A 19,868-nucleotide genomic window follows, 5' to 3' on the forward strand; every position below is an offset into this window, starting at 1 on the left:
ATGCTGATTAGGTCACAGGTCACGGTAGAACTACCTAGATCGACAGCAATTTCTGTCAAGTGTCACAGGTTTTACCTTCTTTTTAAAATTTGGGCAAGTTGATCTCAGAACAAATTTATTATAATTTCTTCTTCGTGTCGTTAAATTGCTTAGTTTGAAGAGTCACTTCTGCGGTCTTTAATTCGGTGGAATTTTTTTTTTTAGAAACTGGGTTCTGATCTATTATACTGTATATGTATGTAGTGCACGGTCGGAAGTTTGCGAACTAGCGCCGAAGCGGAGTGGATCGGGTAAAGCTGTGGAGTTTTCCAGTGTTAATTTGATATATTTAGGTTCTTACATTTGTATGTTAACAAAAGTACATTGGTTAATTTTAAATGCCATACAATACTGAATCGGTGTGCGCTGTCTCGAACAAATTGTCTAGTGAAAGACATTGCCGTTAACGTTACTCATTAGGCAATGTTTGGGAAGTGAGATTAGTCAGAGCCCGTACAAAGCACCAAAGAAAAGTATTGCGTGGAGTCTGGCTGCTGTCTGTATTTTGAACTCTTTTCGTACTTAGTTTTGCTTTGGATCCAAGATCATTTAATCAGACTGTTGCAGACAGCGGCTACGTTTTGGGCTACATTCAGCCAAGTTAAAAATTTCATATTATATATAATTTTTTATATACACCAAATCGGGGTCCAAACCACAATCTAGCAACAATACCAGACTGAGTGTTTTCGAAACAAGTGGACGTGGTGATTCGGCTTAGACTTGGTTTTTGATGGTTCTAGCCATTTTGAAGCAGGGTTCGAAACCACATGTTCAAGCCACAAAACTGAAGTCTAAGCCGAATTCACTCATTTCGAAAATGCTATATGCATGCTCTATTTGCATACGCCGCTCGATTGCAATTGTGCAACGATGACGTAATGTTTGAGCTGTTTTTAGATCACGGTTCACAGGTGATATTGATCTCTTTATGGGCCAAAAACTTCAATACAAATTGCTCTAATTGGTCAGTTTTACAGGAAACATGCCACAAACTTTCCTTTCGTTTGGTAGACGTACATGTATCTCTGAAAGCGAATTGAGGACATTTTTTTGTTGAATTGTGCACTGGAGGTGTTGAATTCAATGGGTAGGCAAGTTCATTCTGCCGATGAAAACGTTTACGGGAAAAAATAAAGCTTCGCAGAAATTTACTTAATGCATGAAAATGTTTCCCCAAAATCGTGGGAAAATAAAATCATTATCACGTGACATGATAAAAATGACTTCATTACCGCCAGAACAAGCAACATGAGCAGAAAATGGGGACGTCGCTAGATTGTGGTTTGGTCCCCGACCTGTTAACATGTTTGTCTTCAGCATTTTCTCTAGAGAAACTTTTTGTCTGTTTGTTTAGAGGCCTTGGCTACTCCAGTCTGTAGTCCGAGTAACTTGGACCTTACAAATTGCCTTTTTTTAGCTTTTTAACATTTGGACATGGTTGGGCAATAGTAAGGTCCAAGTACCTTCCATTGGCTTTTGCTTCCATTAATTCATTTCACTCAAAATAGCTTGTACCCTGAATCAGAATCCTCTGAATTACCTCCAAAATGGTTCCGTAAACTGTCTAATGCGCCCAGCTTAGGGTCAAGTGATAATCCTAGATTCCAATAATGATAAGGGTTACTCACATTTGGGAAGAAAAGAGAAACTTCCCCTTTAAATCGGAAATCGTCATGTCATTGAGTGCGATGTCGCAATCTTGTTCATATAACGATTTGAACTGTATGTTAATGTCCTGGTGACTGTATGTTAACGTCACGGCACACCGGCCTCTAGCAGATCATTCGCAAAACGCACGCTCTGTCAGCACACTGGCACCGACAACTGATTCCTGAGTGGCACAGTGTCCTGGGTACAGTTTCGATGTGATCACAGCTACCGCACATACGGTGCTCAGGAATAAGTCGGCGTGGTGCTTTGGTCACTTACGCATGCGGGGGGTGCTAAAGTCAACATGGCGACAAAACGGGAAATTGGCTTATACAGTAGTGATACTGGTAGCACGTTAATCAATATTTGTACCGGTCAACATGGGACCTTGTAAGCTCTGCACACTGGATGGACAAGTGAAATTTTCCCTCGATGGATGATTTTCCTGAAATTGGCAAACATTTTGGATGTTACTTTTAATGTTATGGAGTTTGTGCAGTTTACTGTACATTTTGCAAACCTTCCAAATGTAATGTACATGTGTAAGAGACCACCAGCTGAAAGTTTATGATGGCTTTTGTTTAATGCTTTGTCGCTGTGGCTGTACACGGTCAGTGGTGTTGGGCACAGTTGGTCATTCTGTGTGGTCAGTTGATTGCACCACGCTATACATATACTATTACCTCTCAAAACATTCGTCCACAAACACGAAGAAAACGTGACCAGCTGTTTGCACAAAAATCTACAGCTCATGCTGCGACGACGTAACGTGTGTAAGATCGACCAATATCACAGCGATCAACAGATCGTGACTAGCAGCTGCACAGTGACATGAAATGTTGAAATTTCAGTCTTAGACAATGAGCCAGATTGGTGTTTCAAGAAGGCAAGGTCATTCACAAACAAAGCACCTGAGTTAGCACGGACGAGCATGCTGAAAGGGCCAACAGCATGCGCATGTGTTGATGTTGAGTAACTGACGCTCTTTACAAGCATGTGGTGTTAGAATACCAAACTCACCAAGGTTTTTGTGTGTGTGGGTGGGTCTAGCAGCGTGCTGACTCAAGGCAATGGGAAGCACTGGTGCCGATTCCATCATCAACCAGATGGAGCAGGAGATGGATGACCTCCAGCAGATGCATTACAGCACCGAGTACAGTACCGACATCAACAGCAAAATGCAGGTGAGGTTAGGAGACAGCGAGAGACACACGGTTTGATTGAGGAAGGATTGTGGTGTTGGACATGGATCATGCAATCTGATGATTGCTACAATAACGTGAGCTGACTGTGATGTGATGCTCATTGACTGATAATATGTCGGTAAATATCAGTGAGTGTGCGCAAACATTGGCCTAAATGCTCCATAGTGCACCTTTTGCCACATACTCAATTGTACGAAAGCCGGACAGTTGCTTCCCAGGCAGAATAACTTGTCAACTTATCCACTGCTGGTCTCAGCCGACCAAAGAGGAATGAGTTCGTGCAGTTGGCCAGTCGTTCAAGGAGTTTGATACAAGGGCTAATTTTAATAATCACATGGGTTCTGTCCTTTTACTGAGTAGATGGGATAACTGGCGCTCAGTGGAACTGACAGAAATTTGTGTGGTTGACTGTCAGGTGAATTACAGGGACCATCGCTAACCCTTGGTTTCCTTTACCCTAACCCTCCTCAATCCTCCAAAATCCTCTGGGTGATTCTGGACGACTGAGTTTTGGAGGATTCAGGAAGAATGGCGAAATGTGTGACTGATTGCGTTGCAGGTTAGACCGTGTGCTGTTTATGCTCATCCATATCATAAACTCATGCCTACATTATGTGAAATCCTCCATAAAAGGAGTTGCCGGAGGATTTTGGAGGATTGAGGCAGTGGGCTCCCTTTAAAGGGGCATATTCAAGAAGTATTAGAAGATTTTGGAGGATTGAGGCAGAATGCAGTGTTTGTGCACAGACAATCGGAGGATTTTGTAGGATTGAGAACGGTGCCTAGCAAAAAGGCCGAGGGGGTTAGGGTTAAAGTGTGAGACAAAATAAACCAATTTAAATCAATGATGTCTGAAATGCTTGCCTCATACCTCTCCTGTGATGGATAATCTGATTTGCTCTTTCTCCACTTTTTTCTCCTCATTGTAGATACCAACAAGATTAAGTATGGGCCAGCCAGAAGACACATCCTACACGGACTCTGGGAGCCCAGATCTAGATTACGTAACCAATAGCCCTGCCCACGCAATGAACGTACCGGAACGCATTATGGTGGCAGGTGAGGCCAGAGTTTGGTTTGTTTACAGTTTTTCCAAACCTCATTTTAGTTCCATCCCCAGCTTCAGGTTTCAGTCTCGCGGATTTAGCGTCCTGAGTGGAGACCCTCCGGCCATGTCTTGAACTCACTCGGAGCAGATTTATGCTTGCTATCTGGGTGCAACTTGACAGCCAGTGTTAAGTTTATACAGTGAGTGCAGGAAAGGATGGAACTGTTGCCCAATGTAGATTCTGAAATTCAGGACCAAGTGGCTGACGTCACATCCAACATTTTCCAGATGGCTTAAGTTCTTTCCCTGTTTCTTTACAAGGCTCTGATACACACATCGGCTCCAGGCAAACACCCAGACATTTGGATCTGGAGGAAATGACACCTTTCCCCACAGGTATGTCAAATTGCCTCTTTAATTGCTTCAAAAATTGTGTCAAACCTTCTTCGTCGACTGTTTTACCCATAATTCACTGCAAAACGCACCTTTCCATGGCAACTTCTTGAAAGCACACGGTATGATAAATTGTTTCTACCCTTCCAAGTAATCAGGTCTTTTTGGCTTATTTTCAGCGGAGAAATTAATAACAGGGACACACTAAAACCATGTCATAAGTCAAAACTTTCTCACCATTCTTAAGTGGTTGATCAGTGTTGATTTACACATTCAGCTGTACATCAGCACTTACCCTAGGAGTTTCTTTTATTGCCGAATCACAGCTGACACAGTGGTTGGCCTGACCACACCACCACACATACTGAAAATGGAGGACGTCCGGTTCCCAACCGTCGGAGATCAGAGTGTGATGAAGCCAAACAAGGGCAACGTGAACCAGCAAAGACTGGCAAAGTATGTGGAAACGTTTGATTTTCCTATCTCCTAGTCCTGTCATTTCCTTCTGCCCCCCCCTTCCAAATCTGTTCTCCCCAGTCTCCGTCCATTTTCTTATCCACGTGCTAACAAAATCATTTTTGGCCGAAAAGTTTGACTTCAGAAAAAGGCAAGATGTAGCTGCCAACTTCTGATAAATAGCCAAACAGCTCAAAGGCTGATTGGCAAGAGTCATTTGAACGGTATGTACCCCAAAGTCTTTCAACACCCGGGGTACACCCATGGAGCAATGATTATGTGATATCACCACCACAGACAGTGCACAGTTACGCACAAAGTCCACTTCCACAGACTTTAATGGATCTCGAGCTGGACCAAGTAAGGGCACTATTTCCTAAGCAACAGAGGCCCCTTTGGTACTAACTGCGCACCGCTGGATCACAAATGGCTAGGAAATGCAAGTGTTGCAGTACAGTCACAACCAGTGACCAACAAAATGAATACTCCTGACCAATATTGCTCTTGATGAGGGGCTGGTTCTGCTCGAGGTGGTGAACTTCATGCATGTGCAAAATAAATGGGGAGGGGGGTCCTAGCTGAATTGAGGCAGGCTTGGCATGTCACCTTCACCAGTCAGCTGTATCTGTGAGTATGGACAGCAACATCATGCTTCCACATCCGACAGCTCAAAGTGGTCATAGAGATACAGTTGAATACAGGTTTATTTTTCGTTTTCGTTTTTCTCTTTGTCCTGATTCTTGACAATGTGGAAATCTTTTTTTCTCCTGTCCACTGTACTGCGGCAGCCTGGACGAAACTCCCACAGGCCCCGCTAAGCTCCTCGGCAACTCCGCCCTCGCTGAAGGTGGCCCTGCCCTGGACATGCAGGCCCTACAGCGCCACCTCCACCTGCTCACACGGAAGGTCACGACCCTAGAAGAGTCTAGCGTCCGCCGGGACCGACGGGAGTTGCTATTCTGCGCGCTTGGTGCCGTCTACTTCATGTACAAGGGTTTACGGTTTTTGTATCGCATATTCTAGACTTGCTGTGCTGTTGGTGAATATCCTGGGAAGATTAGCAATGAAATCAAGGTTTTGAACTAATGTTGCCATTTGCTCAAGCCAAGAGTCGAAGTGATCTCTCATATCTTTGAAACACAGTATCTCACTTTCTCGAGCTTACGACGATATCGACAATTATATAGTGTTATACAAAATTACTGTGTTGCATTACATGAGTGAGTGTGTATAAAAATCTCATACAAATTTTTCCCGTTTCTTTCCAAAGATCACCTTGCCTCGTAGTTGACATGCAGAAGAAGCAATCTTGAAACATTGTGTTATTCCAAACACTTTGCTGAAAGTGTGACCATTATCAGTTGATATTTTTATGTATTTAGGATAGGGTGTACAGATGTATATATAGCTCTTGAGGATGATAACGGAGACAGGATTTCATTAGGCTGATCAACCTCAAGATCCTGGACATTTCCCCTGAGAACCTTTCTGAATCCTTTGACATCTACTACCGTTTGGGAAACCAAGAGCGAATTCGCTGTACTGTAACTTCCAAAGTAGATCAAACCTTTTGGAAAGTAATAGCTGCTTGGTTGCTCCTTCCTGAATCATGTAAAATCCTCCCCAAAACTTAAACAACCTGACAGATTTTGAAGGATTTTGGAGCATTGGGATTCTAATGGTTTGCAGAAGAGGTAGAGCTAACCTTATCTAATGAAATGTGCAGACTGTAAGGGTATTTACAGTCCCACTACACCAATGCATCTCCGTATGTATATCCTAGTGTATCAAACTCGACATGTTCTTCAGATTTGGGTTTCTGAAGCTATCGTGATCTTTGCTTTGTTTATAATCTCTCTAAAATGGAGGTTTCGGTGGAAAAACCTCACACTTGGCTCAGACAATAATATGAATTGAGCTATGAGAGGATTATTGGTGCATGTGTGTGTAAAATGTTTGGGGTTTGATGGAATAGAATAGACACCAAAAATTCGAGAGAAATACATGTATGACTTTTGCGAACTTATCTCTTAACCACATAAGTCCAGCTGGGTGGAAAGTAGTAATATTTTGAAAAATAATTTGTTGTTCATCTTTCAAATTATATTTGGTTGTTGGGTCAATTGACAGTAAATGGTGCTAGGTGTTGAACTATTTCGGCAGGGGTTTTGTTTCATGCAAAATGTCGGTTTTCTTTAGTCAAGCATAATAGCACCGAATTATGTCTGGAAACTTTGCTGATTTTGCCAATAATTTGGTTGGTAATTTCAGCTGTGAATAGCCTGTTAGATTGTGAATTAAAATAACCATTATTTTGTTCTTAAGAACATGTCAAGCCACAGAAACACCAAGACATATTGACAGATCACAGATAGTCCCTCGGTTAACAATGTTGAGAGTCATGTCATTTTTTTCTTAGCAAATCCCTAGATCCACTTCGGGAAACTTCTCTGTTAAAAAAATGAATAGCAAGCTAAACAAGTGTTACGCGCTTACCTGATACATATTTCTAAAACAGACGCCACCGCAGGCACGCATATACATGTACAGTCGGTCGGTAAATAACCTTTCTACTGAGCATGGTGTTTCTACGCTTAGCATTTCAGCTAAGCAGTATGATCAAATTTGAGTGCTTCATGAAATGAACCGAAAACAGACTGGTTAGTAATCCAGTGTCAGAAGGCATTCCTTTCGACCATTGTTTGGCATGCTCTCAACACGACTCTGTGAATTCGGCCCATGGGTAGATAGATACCCCAGGTATTTTTCTTGCAATATTTAACGTTCCAGTGTGAAAGTATGTATGGTCTCGAATGCACTTATCCGCTGAACAAAGTACTGTAAAAAAAAAAAATAGTAATCTATCAGTTCATTATCAGTCATTAGAAATCATCTTTTTCCATTTTATAGAGTTTTACATATGGATATCGTCTGGGTTACCTGTTGTGTACTCGTCTTAAAAATCAGTGTACATGTAATGTAATACAGCAAGTTATGCTGAAGTATTGTGACTTGATGAAATAATAAAGAATAAAATCCTGTCAAATCCCTTTTATTTCAAAAAATGCACAACTTTCTTTTTCCTAATTTGGGACTAGGGAATTTCAACCATAAGATAAGGGAGTCTCAAATTAACAATGAAAGAAAAGGATAGCACAATGTGATATTCCAAATGCACAAGTGTTTGATTTAGAGGTTTTATTTAATCCTCACAGACTCTCCTGTTGAGAGATGCAAGTGCGAGATCTTCTGATCAGGGAGCGGATCCAGGGGGCGTGGGGGCGCACGCCCCCTTTTGTTATCAATGAATAAATAAAATGAGAAGAAGAGGGAGGCGAAAGATAAATGAGGGAGGGACCCAGCCTCATAATTGTGACAAAAAACGCGTCAAAAACAACAGTTCTGCTTCTGGTTACCCAACCTCACTAATCGGCCGTGACCCTAATTTTTTTTATCATGAAGGACTTGCTGACGCGCAGTGCGTCACCAGAAAGGCTTTTTTTAGTGGCATCGTATGATCCGATTGAAGCACCGTCTTTACCAACTCACTTTGAGACTCAGACTGGTGGTGGAGTGTACAAAAGCTGATCGATCACGGAGGCTCTTCTGATAACCCAAGACTCAAACATGAGGGATGTGAGTACTTAACATCTGTTGAGAAAGCCGAACTGTTTGCTTCCATACATCCTCGCCAAGAAGTGAGACAATGATGGCCCAGCTCCAGATAAGCCTCCTAAAACCGAGGAAACACTCTGGCAAATGAAGTTCAGGCCAAGGGACATCAAGCGATCAAACCTAGACGTGAATAGAAGGCAACTGGACTTCATTGACTGCATCTCCAGTCCAGACGTGTGCCAGTCATCAAGGCAACCGTCCTGCTGATAGTAGTCCCTTTTGCACCGTTTCTGCCTTGAACATGAGCGATTTTTCGGTCGAACTGTGGAGGGTAGCCAGTGTCCTGCCTGATAACAATCGAAAATCCCGAAGCTCTCCTCGTAACCACTGCCGTGTCTCACTTTCATGCATTCTCAGCAAGGTCACAACGGCCACAGTGAACCTAGCACTTGGTAAGCACCTCCTGTGGAAGGACCTCATCTTTGCCCGTCAATTAGGCATCCATCTGAATCATTTTGCCTCTCTCCTTGAGTACCTTTCTCACCGGTGGCATTCAACCTTGATTCATAACTCAGAAGCACGTGTTCCTGCATTGGACCTCAAGGGTGCTTTTGACTGGATTTGGCATACTGGCCCCCTGTTGGTGGAAATCTGCTTGAGGGGATAAAATTTATTCTGCTCTGGCGTAAAAAACGAGATAGTGGCCAAGGAATAACCTGAGCATGTCTTTAGCTGGATCATTCCGTCGTGAGTTCAAGTATTATTATTATGGCTCAAACCTTTTTAAGGCTTTTATTACAAATCTCTGTGGTTCATCCAGATTACTCCGATAGGCATCTAATAATTATCTCATCAACTGTCAATAAGTTAAACTGCCAAATTGAAACCTTTACGAACCAGCCCCGTTGACAAAAAATAGGGTAAAGGCCCGCTCACGGTTCGTGTGAAAGCAAATACAAACGCGAATTTGTCAGGGCAGATGAAATATTCGCGTTGCGAATTCGTAAACGTTGAACACATTTCAACTCCAGCGAAATTTCGCTGCAAACCGATCGTGATGTCGATATTCGCTTCACTTTCGCATTTGCCTGCAGCATGAACCGGACGTAACATCGCCTGTGTCCGCATGAGAGGTCACGTGCTCGCAGTCCAACATGTTCCAGTGTTCCGCACAAGACTAAGTGCTGCTGTGAGCGCCGCGCTCCTCAGGAATATTGGCCATAAACATGCAGCCTTTGGCGTAGAATGTGTGCTGGAAATTGGGGAATAGGGATTTGGGAAATTGTGGGTGGAGGGGATGACTTGCCCGGCCAGGGAAATTTGAAAGAGGGAGATGCTGACACCATATGACATTATTTTGAGAGCAATATTTATGATACAGATGTACATCTGTGATATGTATACCTTCCTGCAGAATCTTACATCAGAACGGCAAAATTATGGCTTCTTATTGGTCTCCCTTTTGATTGTTCTTGAATACAACTTGGTTGTTGGCAGGTGCGAACACTTCTTCACAGTCATTCTTATTTTTTCCGTCCATCCCTTAAAGTGGAGGGGTACCTACATCCCCGGGATTTGACGCACATGATCTTTTTGTCTTTTTCGTTTCCTTCACAGTTTGGCATCAGATAGCGCCACTTGCACAGCGTTCATCACGCATCTTGTCAGAGTCATCTGTTTTACATAATAAGTCAGGAGCACTTTCTTGGCAGTTTGCATCTTCGGTGGAAGTCCTGGCCAACTTCCGTTCCAGGAATATGAAAGAAAAGTTTACTTCAAAATCAAAGGAAAGAACACTCACAATATAACCTAAAAGAAACTTGGATTAATCAAGCCATTAAATTTAATAATCCCTTCCTGCAGAGGCTATTATACTAAAACAGCTACAAAACTGAAAGCCATTGGTTCTTGTAGAATTTACATATTGTACGCAAGTGCTGGTCTGGCAGCACTGATGTGGCTAGTGTTGTGGAGTATCTAACAGGTAGAAAGGGACAACTTGTCAACCCCCCCCCACTCTTTTTTTTTTACAAAGAATACTTCAAAGGTGAGTAGTAATCAGTATATATTATCAAATAATTACATGTAGCACAAAACCCGAAGAAAATACCAGCAAATAAAAGCAAGGATGTTGGACCGTGAGTAAGGCTTTTGGTTTTGTTTTCTCTGAAATCATGTTGAATGAGCCCGAAGCTGCATTCAGTTTTGAATTAGCTCGTCCCCCGATAATAAAAGCTGGATACGCCGCTGGGGTAATGTCTACCTACCTGTACCTCCAGTGTTTGGATTGTGATGATACCAGCTGGATCACTAATGGTAATTTAAACTCCGTGAGTTTTATTTCTGGGGCCTTGTGGGATGCCCCTTAAAAAGAAAACAACTAAGCAATCTAAAGAAAAGACCAGCAGAAGCCTAGAACTGGTCAGTGACAAGATGAAATGACCAGATCAAACTTTTCAAAAAGCTGGTTGGTATACACGATGCATTCTCAGCATGACTCCCGTAATATTGCGCACTTCAGCTGAGTCAGCTACATGAATTGGATTTGTCTTGTTTACGAAAGCACGCATAAGCTGTCCCACAAAAACTCAATGGTGTCGGAATGTTAGTTTTATTCGGTTGCCGCGGTGTTAGTGTTGGGCTGTCGTCCTCTATATCTTATGAAACAAATTCAACAATGACAAAGGATTCAAACTTTTAGCAACTTTTACTTTAAAACAGGGATAGGCTAAGTGTTGTAGGTGTTACAGGGCTAGCTGCATGAGCTATAATTAACTTAAATAACGGCGTTTTAATGGGCCACGTGAGGAGCAAAGATTTGGTTATCATAGTTATTATTTGGTTTATATCTTGACGGTTCGGCTATCAGTGTTTGAAGCTGACGGATCACTGGCTAAAATAGGCAAGTCCATCCTTGCTGTTCGTGGGACGGTTCGAACAATCTGACATCAGCTAGAGGGTAATACCAAACGGAGTACTGACCAAACTCATCCGTTTGTGACGAACATTTTGAAGTAATCTTCGCGGGAGACACTTGGATCGTAAGGTAACATTTTGGTCAAGCTCGACCTTTTCAAGATCCTTAATTGTACTTGATGTATTATGTCGCTGTTGTGTGTCAGCGTTAACTGTTACAAAAGGCGCTCTAAAACTAACACAAGGATCATTGCTGATCCGCCAACTGCATTAACATGCGGTTTTAGCCACCTATTATCAGATTATATGCACACACTACATGTATGTATGGGTGTGTGCGCCGTGACGGCTTTAAACCTTGTTACCGAGTCCGCCATCAGTCGTCTGCAACAAGTCGCAATTATCAGTTATTTCATAACAACACTCAATCGCTCTTGAATAGACTGTTATTAAAGATTGTCACTGCATGGAAGGATGCTACATTTCTGCAAATTTACATATCTCGTTTGCCTTTTGAAATTTGAGTGATTTTTTTTAAATAAAATGATCGCAAGTCATTATTGTTTGGACGAAAGGATGAGACGTCAAAATGAAGACAATGGCAAGAAGTATTTTCACTGCAAAAGCATGCAGGTTAGTGCCATTGGATTGTTAATTTATTTCCAAGAGCAGGTCGTTCTTTTTTCAAGAGCAGCCATCTTTATTTTCAACTTGAGCAGATTACTTACATTTTCGAAAGTATAGCTTTTCATATTTCTCCGGAACATTTATGTTTTTATTTTCAAGAGCTGCTCTCAGAAAGAGCCACTCTGAAAAAAATAAATAGCTGTCCAGGAAAATATTTTTTAAGTCACTCTGAAAAAAATATTTAAAAAGCTGCTCGGGACAAAACTGCTCTTGAAAATAAAATTGCGGTAAAAACCGAAAGTTACTAAAAAAAAAATAGACTGCGTGTTCCATACCGGTAGCCTTTATGAAACAGGATATGGATTTGGCTAGTCGGCTTTTCGCTATAATGTCTATAATAATGTACATAAAACAAGCCAAGAACCAAGTGGACAAAGCTTTTTTTGTAAAGATCAATTTTAAAAATCAGCTGCTCTTGAAACAAAACAGGTTCTCTTGAAAAAAACACTGCTCTTTAGCACAAAATAGCTGCTCTTGAGAATAAAATAGCGATGGCACTAACCGGCCTACGTATTTCGGGATAATGCAAGGTCGGCGTAGCGGCAAAAGGTCAGATCACGGTGAGCGATTAAATTCAAAGCACGCCAAAACGGACTGATGGCGGAAATGGAATTTGTTTTTTGAAGGGTATATTTGTACAGCATATCACTTTGTACATGACTGAAAGTGGAACCAAAATTGTTGTCGTCTCTTTAGACAGGTGTTATGGGATAATTACCTTTTCCTTTCCTAGCTGCTCCTTCCCGACCACTAAACTTTTCACAACCACTCTTCCTTTTGGCTAATATCCGTCTTTCTTTTGCCGGTAGTACTTCCTACAATGTACTTTCAGTTGGTTTTCACGGCCTGCCTGGTGACCGCCGCGTCAGCAGGATCTAGGCATGCACGTGCCCGGTCGAGCGACTGTAAACTCCCGCCGGTCGTCCACAAGAGAGCTGGTGACCTACCGGGGGAATTTGACGCCCGGGCTCGTTGGCCCCACTGCCCTAGCATCGGTGCCGTTTTCGACACGGGAAGCTGTCGATCCTCCTGGGTGCGTAAAGTAGAAACAAATGCTAGCATTTAAAGGGGCCGTGCGATGAACGTTTCCAAGTAGCAAATTTTTGAACAACCCTTTACTCGTTTTAAACTATGTGTTTATCTATTTTTGTTTAAAATTTATTGAAAACTGGACTTTTTCAAACATTTAAAACTTTCCACTTTTTCCTGTAAAATGAGGACTCTGTTGCTTTGTGTCTTTCCAGGAAGGCTCTTAATTATAAGAATTTTCGCTTTTTTTGCTTTTTTCCCCCAAATCTCACTGAAAATAATTTTGAGGAAATAAACTAAAGGGTAATAAATCAGCAAAGAAAAGGAAGTTCAAGAAAGAAAAATAATATGCAAATTCGGGCAACTTTTGGTGCTAAAGTAATGTTTTATTGTGTGATTTCGCCACACTTCTACTTGCGAGTATAATATGCATACGCATAAAAAGGAAGTTCATTTTCCTTTAAAATGGCCAAACAAAAAAGACGGATGAAGAGGATAAACATTAGGTTTCGTTTATGCATATAGACCAATTATTTCCCAATGCCAAATGATACCAAAGTGTTTTTTCTGCAGGCATTTGCAGTGGTGTCGACTATTATGGATAGATACTGCATTCACAAGGAGATGTACCTAAACATTTCAGCTCAAGACCTGATGACATGCTGTCGAAATTGTCAAAACGAGCAGGGACGTCCGTAAGTGGATAAATTCGTCAAAAGGTTTCACTGCATGAGTCTCAACTCTGCTATTGTTTAATTCAAAGATGTTGCAGTCTCTTGCGTGGGTCTTCGCTCTTTAATTTCCATCCCAATTGTCTGGTGCTTGGACTTCTAACAGTGAGACAAACTGGCCTTAGGAACATCTGGGCTTTCATGAAAACCCTTTTCATTGGGAGCATTCATTGCTCGCTAGCAAGAGGATATTAGAGGGAGAGAGTTGGCATCTGCGCTATGAATAGGCCTATGACAAGATCTCGGCTACCTTTGATTTTTTGCGCTCTAAATAGTATACGAGTTTGCAATCGTGTAAGCTTATGTGAACAGTGCGCGTAATGAGTTAATTTCACGTCACAACGAAAGAGGCCACTTATTTCTTACTTTAGGCCAATAATGGAAGACATGCGGTTGAAGTAAAACTGACGTTGCAAATAGGTACGCTGAAAAGTTTCAATGGCAGTATTTTGGACCTAAAATTGATCCTCGAATCGAATTATTTCCACTGATAAATATGCACGAATAGGCACCGGTGCTCTCTTTTCACACACTAACTCTGACCTGACTAGGGTTTTAATACTGTGACGCTTTTATTCAGCCCTTCGTGAAAAGGTGCTGTGCAGGTGAATAATATGCTCATACACTCTAAAACCTCCCGGGTTAGATTGACCCAGAATTGGGGCCCATTTGGCGTGACCCTTTTCCAGGTCAAATTATGACCCCGAAAGGATCAAATACGAGCCGAAAGGGGGCATTTTAAACCCAGAAAAGGGTCACGCCGAATGGGACCCAATTTGGGGAAATCTGACTCGGGAGTTTTTAGAGTGTAGGCAGTTACGTTGCATTGTAACTATGCCATAATGACATTCCAGCAAAGCGTATAATTATTCAGCCCACATCCTTCTTTGGGATAACCCTTCATGACATGGTGAATTCTTTTTTTCAAGATGTATTTTTGCGTTGGGGAGATGTTAATTATATATAACGGGTTTGCCCTTACCCAACGTATATTAATAAACACTGTATGCTCAGTGCTTGTCCGAGAGCTTGCGAAAAAAACCTCACAAGCTTACTCGGGTGGGACTCGAACCCACGACCTCCTGCTTACTAGTGCAGACGTCTTAACCACTCGACCACCGAGCTTGCCGGGGTCGGCTGGCCGGTCCGAGTCAAATGAAGCAGCGGGTACCGCGAACTATTTTTTTTTCGCAAGCTCTCGGACAAGCACTGAGCATACAGTGTTTATTAATATACGTTGGGTAAGGGCAAACCCGTTATATATAATGGTGAATTCTTGTGGAAGCCGTTTTTATGTAGGCTCATCTTTTTAAGTGCAGAATGTAAACATTTGGCATCTGCATGTACGTATTTATGTACATGCACAGTAAAAACTCCCCCGTTCGAGGCAAACGTTACGCACTTTCTCCTGTGTTACCCGCACTGCATGATTAGATGCCAGGATGGTCCGTACACCGCCGCGAAAGAGGCTTGGTGCTATTGGAACACGACGGGCATAGTTACGGGTGGCGCGTACGAGAGCCAGTCGGGCTGCCGACCCTACAATGTAACGCCCTGCGACCACTACGAAAGCGGGCCGCTGAAGCCGTGCGACATCAGCTATCACGGGCCGCCACAAGCCTGCCTTCAGGAATGTGAAAAGGGTTACCCTGGCAACTATTCAAATGACAGACACGCTGGTATGAACATATACAAAGCAGCTTATAACCCGAAGATATATAAATCCAAGTTTAAAGGTACTGAGTAATATAAATATTTTGAACACGAATTGCGGAATGACCTAAGAAACTGGTTGTAGAGGCTTTTGTGTGTGTGTGGGGGGTATATCAAATTGTTACACAACATGGTGCCGGCCGGGGGGAATGTCTAGCTGAGCTGCAGGGGGAAGTATTTTCCTGTGATAATTCATTTGGACTTTTTTCCTGATTGTTCTCATCTTTTTAGATCTTTCATCAACAGCCATAGATAACTGTGTGCATTTCAGCATTAAAAGCATATTGTTGCGTAGGTGAATACATTTTCTTCAACTCTTTTTCCCTTTAAAGGAAGCAAAGTGTACGAGGTAGGGTATACGACCGACCAGATCAAGGCGGAGATCATGACAAATGGACCCGTCCAATCTGCCGTGCTTATTGATAAGGCATTCACCAAGTACAAATCAGGTATAGTACCTGGAAGGAAACAGTTTGCTGCCCTTCACGGCGTGTGTAACGTGCTGTATAGATGGTTATAAGTATAATCTAGCAGTGGAAAATTACCGTCCACTTTATGTCGTCCACTTGTAGTTCACCTTGACCAGTTCAGTTATTGGCAGTAAATTTGTTACCCGACACTTAAGCGACGGGTTGCTTTTATTCCACAACGAAATATTTCTGTCACGTCACCTGATGTTGATAAATACGCTCAATGTGATAAATCTGTGTTTCAATTAAACATGTAATTCTACAGTATACAGGCCTTCGCAATGCTCCGTATGGCAAGAAAAATTGACATTTAATCTGAAATAGAGATATCTCTATTAGAAATAGTTGATTCTTCAATGGTTTGTTGTATTCTGCACTCTATATTGTTGTATTCTGCACTCTATATTGTATTCTGCACTCTATATTGTTGTATTCTGCACTCTATATTGTTGTATTCTGCACTCTATCAGAAATAGAGATATCTCTAGGAGAGATAGAGATACATGTGTGTCTAAACTTTTCATGCTATAGCTCTGGAAGTGGTTTTCCCTTACAGAAAACACTTGCATCCTTTTTATCGAGGTCGACGTGGTAACATTTACATAAGGTAGTTATAAGAACATTCCATTCGTTCAGTTATTTCAAATCTTGATAGAAAATGTACATTACAGTGTCATTTTTGTGCATGTGTTCAGCAAAAAAACCAATGGTGACCTCAAGCAATTTATGTATTCACGTTTTCCATGGGAGTTTAAGTTTGTAAGTTGATTTTTCCCTAGGCGTGTATACTCCATCGAAAGCAACGATTCAGGAGCTCTTTGTTAAGATCATTGGATGGGGCCACGACCCAGTACAGGGAGACTATTGGCTGTGCGTTAACTCTTGGAACACGGACTGGGGCAATCAAGGTCAGATTTTACCAAACAAACCCTAAAACGGTAAAAATAAAAATAATATGATGTGACGGCACCTTGGTGGTGTCCTCGCGCGCTAAGTTTCCACCGTAGGCCTTAAAGTTGAAACGAAGAAAAATCCGTACTTCGATTGGGTGTATTTCATTCATGGTCAGCTATTTTGCGAACAATGTTGTGTTTCTTGTTTAAGTTATAAGGAGAAAACGGGCCACTGATAATAGGCCTATGTGGTATGCACACAGACATTGCCGTACGCAACTGATGCGCGCCTGCACACTAGCTGACGACTATCATCTACGCAAACAGTTGGCAACATTGAGTTAATCGAACTTCCACTATAGTCGCGTGTCGTCAGTGACTTTCCAGCGGTGCCTTTTGTATCGCTTCACGAAGGTATAAAAACTGTATACTGTGCATTATCGCATGAAAAGCGCACGTGAACCAGCGAAATCCAAGAGCCCCCACTCGGCTGCAGTAGTAGGGCTACAATGTCGTCTTTAACAATTTGTAGTTTCCCCTAGCCTAAATCGATAACATTTCCCCCAGGGCACTTTTGGATTTTCCATTGTTCGTTACAACGTGTTAGTTGATGTAAGTTATCTGCTTTTGAATTTTTGCAGGGACGTTTAAAATCCGACTGGGTGAGACTGGCACGTTCATCAACGACTTCGTATACGCGGGAATACCGTGATGTCTTTACTTCGTGATACGCACGCCCCTTGATTAGAATTTATAACTTAATTAATTTCGTAAAGGCTACTACATGTATTGCTAACATTGAATCTTATGGGAGTTCACGAAACGGCATTTGTTGGACAACAGACATTCGAGGTTTCTATGACACTTTTATCATTAAGATGATTATCAACGTGTACATTCAATACCACAAATGCACGAATAAATCAATTTTCAAAGAATAATGACGTAATTCAAGTTAGGCCTATTATCAAATTTCACATTCAAATCTTCAATAAATTTTTGCCTTGTACCAAAGGACAACAGATCCCAATTAAATGAGGGGACTGGCGTATTTTTAGACTAGGGTATGCAAGTTGTTTTTACTGGAGTACTTTGGTTACATTTTCGGATGTTTTTATATTTTGCTTGTATGATTTTTCGCTCCAGGATTGCATTATTATATGAATCAGCCAGAAATGTAACAAGTTTCTGTTTGATCGTTATTTGTGACATCCGCATAAATGTAACAGCTTCATAGAAATAAAGCACCAGTGGTAAAAATCTAAGTAATAAAGGTATGTTAAATTAAAACAACGGAATAAGAAAGACTTTCGAATTATCAGTTCTTTGATTTCAGCATAACATTACCCCTTTGTTCGTCTCCTTGTTCCCTTTCAGTGTTACTGCCATCGCTATTATTATAAGCCAAGTGTAAAATTACGTGTGTCATCAGCGTAAAACCGGTTGGAATTAACCGTAAGCTCTGTTCTGATAATGGTTGAATTGAACTCAGATGAACGTATAGGCCGAATACGTTTAATTATGTTGAGTTGTTTCAGAATTTTCAATAATGATGCAGGAGTGATCAGCCATAGGGACACTTATTGCTAAATTGACTATTAACTGTGGTACGCCAAAAATGTGTTTAAAACAAGGAAACAAAACGAAGATACCAAGTTTTCACCATGAAATCTCACTAAACTCTATTCACCCCACGCACCCGTGGCGGCTGTGACAGTCGTGAGCCCCAAAATAGAATGTCTACAAACCCAGTGGCGTGTAACTAGAGCTAAAAGTCTGGTGGACACGCGGTGTGCACAATTAAGACAATAAGCTGCAGTTACATAGCTAAACAAAGTCAACGGAGACTGTTCACAGATCTCAAATTGGGGGCATGCGAAGAGGGCACCGACATTCGTTGGGGGGGGGGCACGTGTCCCAGTGCGCCCCCCCGTAGTTACGACCACCACGGTTTGGTTTCTAGGCTGTTGAAGTTGAAGTGAACTGAAGTGAAGGAAGTATATCGCCACGTTCATTCAGTGGGTATTATTCACCACTAATTTTATAACACTTCCTCAGCATTCAGTAGATTTAAAATTCAAACTGTATACCGACATGGACGGTCCAACCTTCGGACTAGAACTGGAGCAAAAGCAAAGCAAGGGAGGTTATCCTAGATACAATGTTATCTTGATAACTAAGCCATTAACTCCTATGAAACACCTCACGTGCAAATAGGACTTCAGTAATATCAGTTTTTGTTCATAAATAGGGAGTAACTGCATTGCCAAAAAAATTTAGTACCCAATGGGTAGGGGTGTTTTTCAGGGTCCATTTTTGCTAACCATTGGCTGGCATTTTGACTAAGCTTGTCTTTCAGTACAAAAGTGTAAAATAATTCACTAATTAAATGTGAAGATGAAAATCTTAAAGAGCTATCAGATTGCCAAATAATAAACACTGCTACGAATTAAAAATGGTATGTCCCGTCTTCGAAAGTATTTAGGCAAACGTACATTTTGAGGTTTTAAATCTGACACCAACTGTGGGTGATGTTTTCTGCAAACTTTGGACGGCCAAATGAGAGCGGTCTATTTTAATGCCGTGTTTAGCAAACACAGTGATGCGGGCATTTATCAGCGACCAATCTGTCCAGCAAACAAATTAGTACCTGCAGTGACGAGAGAGAAGTCGCGCACTCCGACAGGTCAACTTCATTATGGGCCCCAAGCTTTACCAAGAGAGGGCGCAATTTTCCTACGAAATGGAGGCTCTAAGCTGGTTCACGAACGAATATGAAACGGCGCAAGCGTTACAGTCGCATCGCTCCCAACAAAAATAAACACACCCCACCAACATGGCTGTTTTCAACCGATGACGTGGTGCTTCGCTTCTCCAGGCGGATATCCTGACGGATGTCAACACGTTCAAATCTTTTATGACGCACTTAAGCGTTGACTTCAGATCATTGTACATTTTGCTCCTTGGAGGTTCACCGGTCGTCAACGGTTCATTTACAACATTATCCAAAAAAATAATAA

General features: G+C 41.8%; 2 protein-coding genes across 7 annotated transcripts; both read left to right on the forward strand.

The window, feature by feature from the left end:
- The first annotated feature begins 30 nt into the window (after window positions 1-30).
- On the forward strand, window positions 31-7,840 carry LOC110975298 (mitochondrial fission factor homolog B-like). Of its 5 annotated transcripts, none has more exons than XM_022227673.2 (6): window positions 31-93; window positions 2,746-2,876; window positions 3,827-3,956; window positions 4,267-4,341; window positions 4,665-4,794; window positions 5,583-7,840. In XM_022227673.2, the coding sequence occupies exons 2-6, from the start codon at window positions 2,763-2,765 to the stop codon at window positions 5,815-5,817; spliced, it is 684 nt and encodes a 227-aa protein (XP_022083365.1). In that variant the 5' UTR covers window positions 31-93; window positions 2,746-2,762; the 3' UTR covers window positions 5,818-7,840. The 5 variants fall into 5 exon arrangements, with proteins under 5 accessions (XP_022083365.1, XP_022083361.1, XP_022083362.1 ...); XM_022227669.2 differs by lacking the exon at window positions 31-93 and adding an exon at window positions 199-290 and having other exon boundaries at window positions 2,743-2,876; XM_022227670.2 differs by lacking the exon at window positions 31-93 and adding an exon at window positions 200-290.
- Window positions 7,841-11,291: 3,451 nt separating this feature from the next.
- LOC110975280 (cathepsin B-like) lies at window positions 11,292-18,169 on the forward strand. Of its 2 annotated transcripts, none has more exons than XM_087130933.1 (7): window positions 11,292-11,455; window positions 12,822-13,045; window positions 13,615-13,736; window positions 15,207-15,451; window positions 15,818-15,934; window positions 16,735-16,863; window positions 17,490-18,169. In XM_087130933.1, the coding sequence occupies exons 2-7, from the start codon at window positions 12,833-12,835 to the stop codon at window positions 17,558-17,560; spliced, it is 897 nt and encodes a 298-aa protein (XP_086987059.1). In that variant the 5' UTR covers window positions 11,292-11,455; window positions 12,822-12,832; the 3' UTR covers window positions 17,561-18,169. The 2 variants fall into 2 exon arrangements, with proteins under 2 accessions (XP_086987059.1, XP_086987066.1); XM_087130940.1 differs by lacking the exon at window positions 11,292-11,455 and adding an exon at window positions 12,560-12,639.
- The last annotated feature ends 1,699 nt before the right edge of the window (window positions 18,170-19,868 follow it).

Source organism: Acanthaster planci, linkage group LG02, assembly GCF_054643075.1.
Source record: "Acanthaster planci isolate LZ-2023a linkage group LG02, COTS_SCS, whole genome shotgun sequence".
Lineage (NCBI taxonomy): Eukaryota > Metazoa > Echinodermata > Asteroidea > Valvatida > Acanthasteridae > Acanthaster > Acanthaster planci.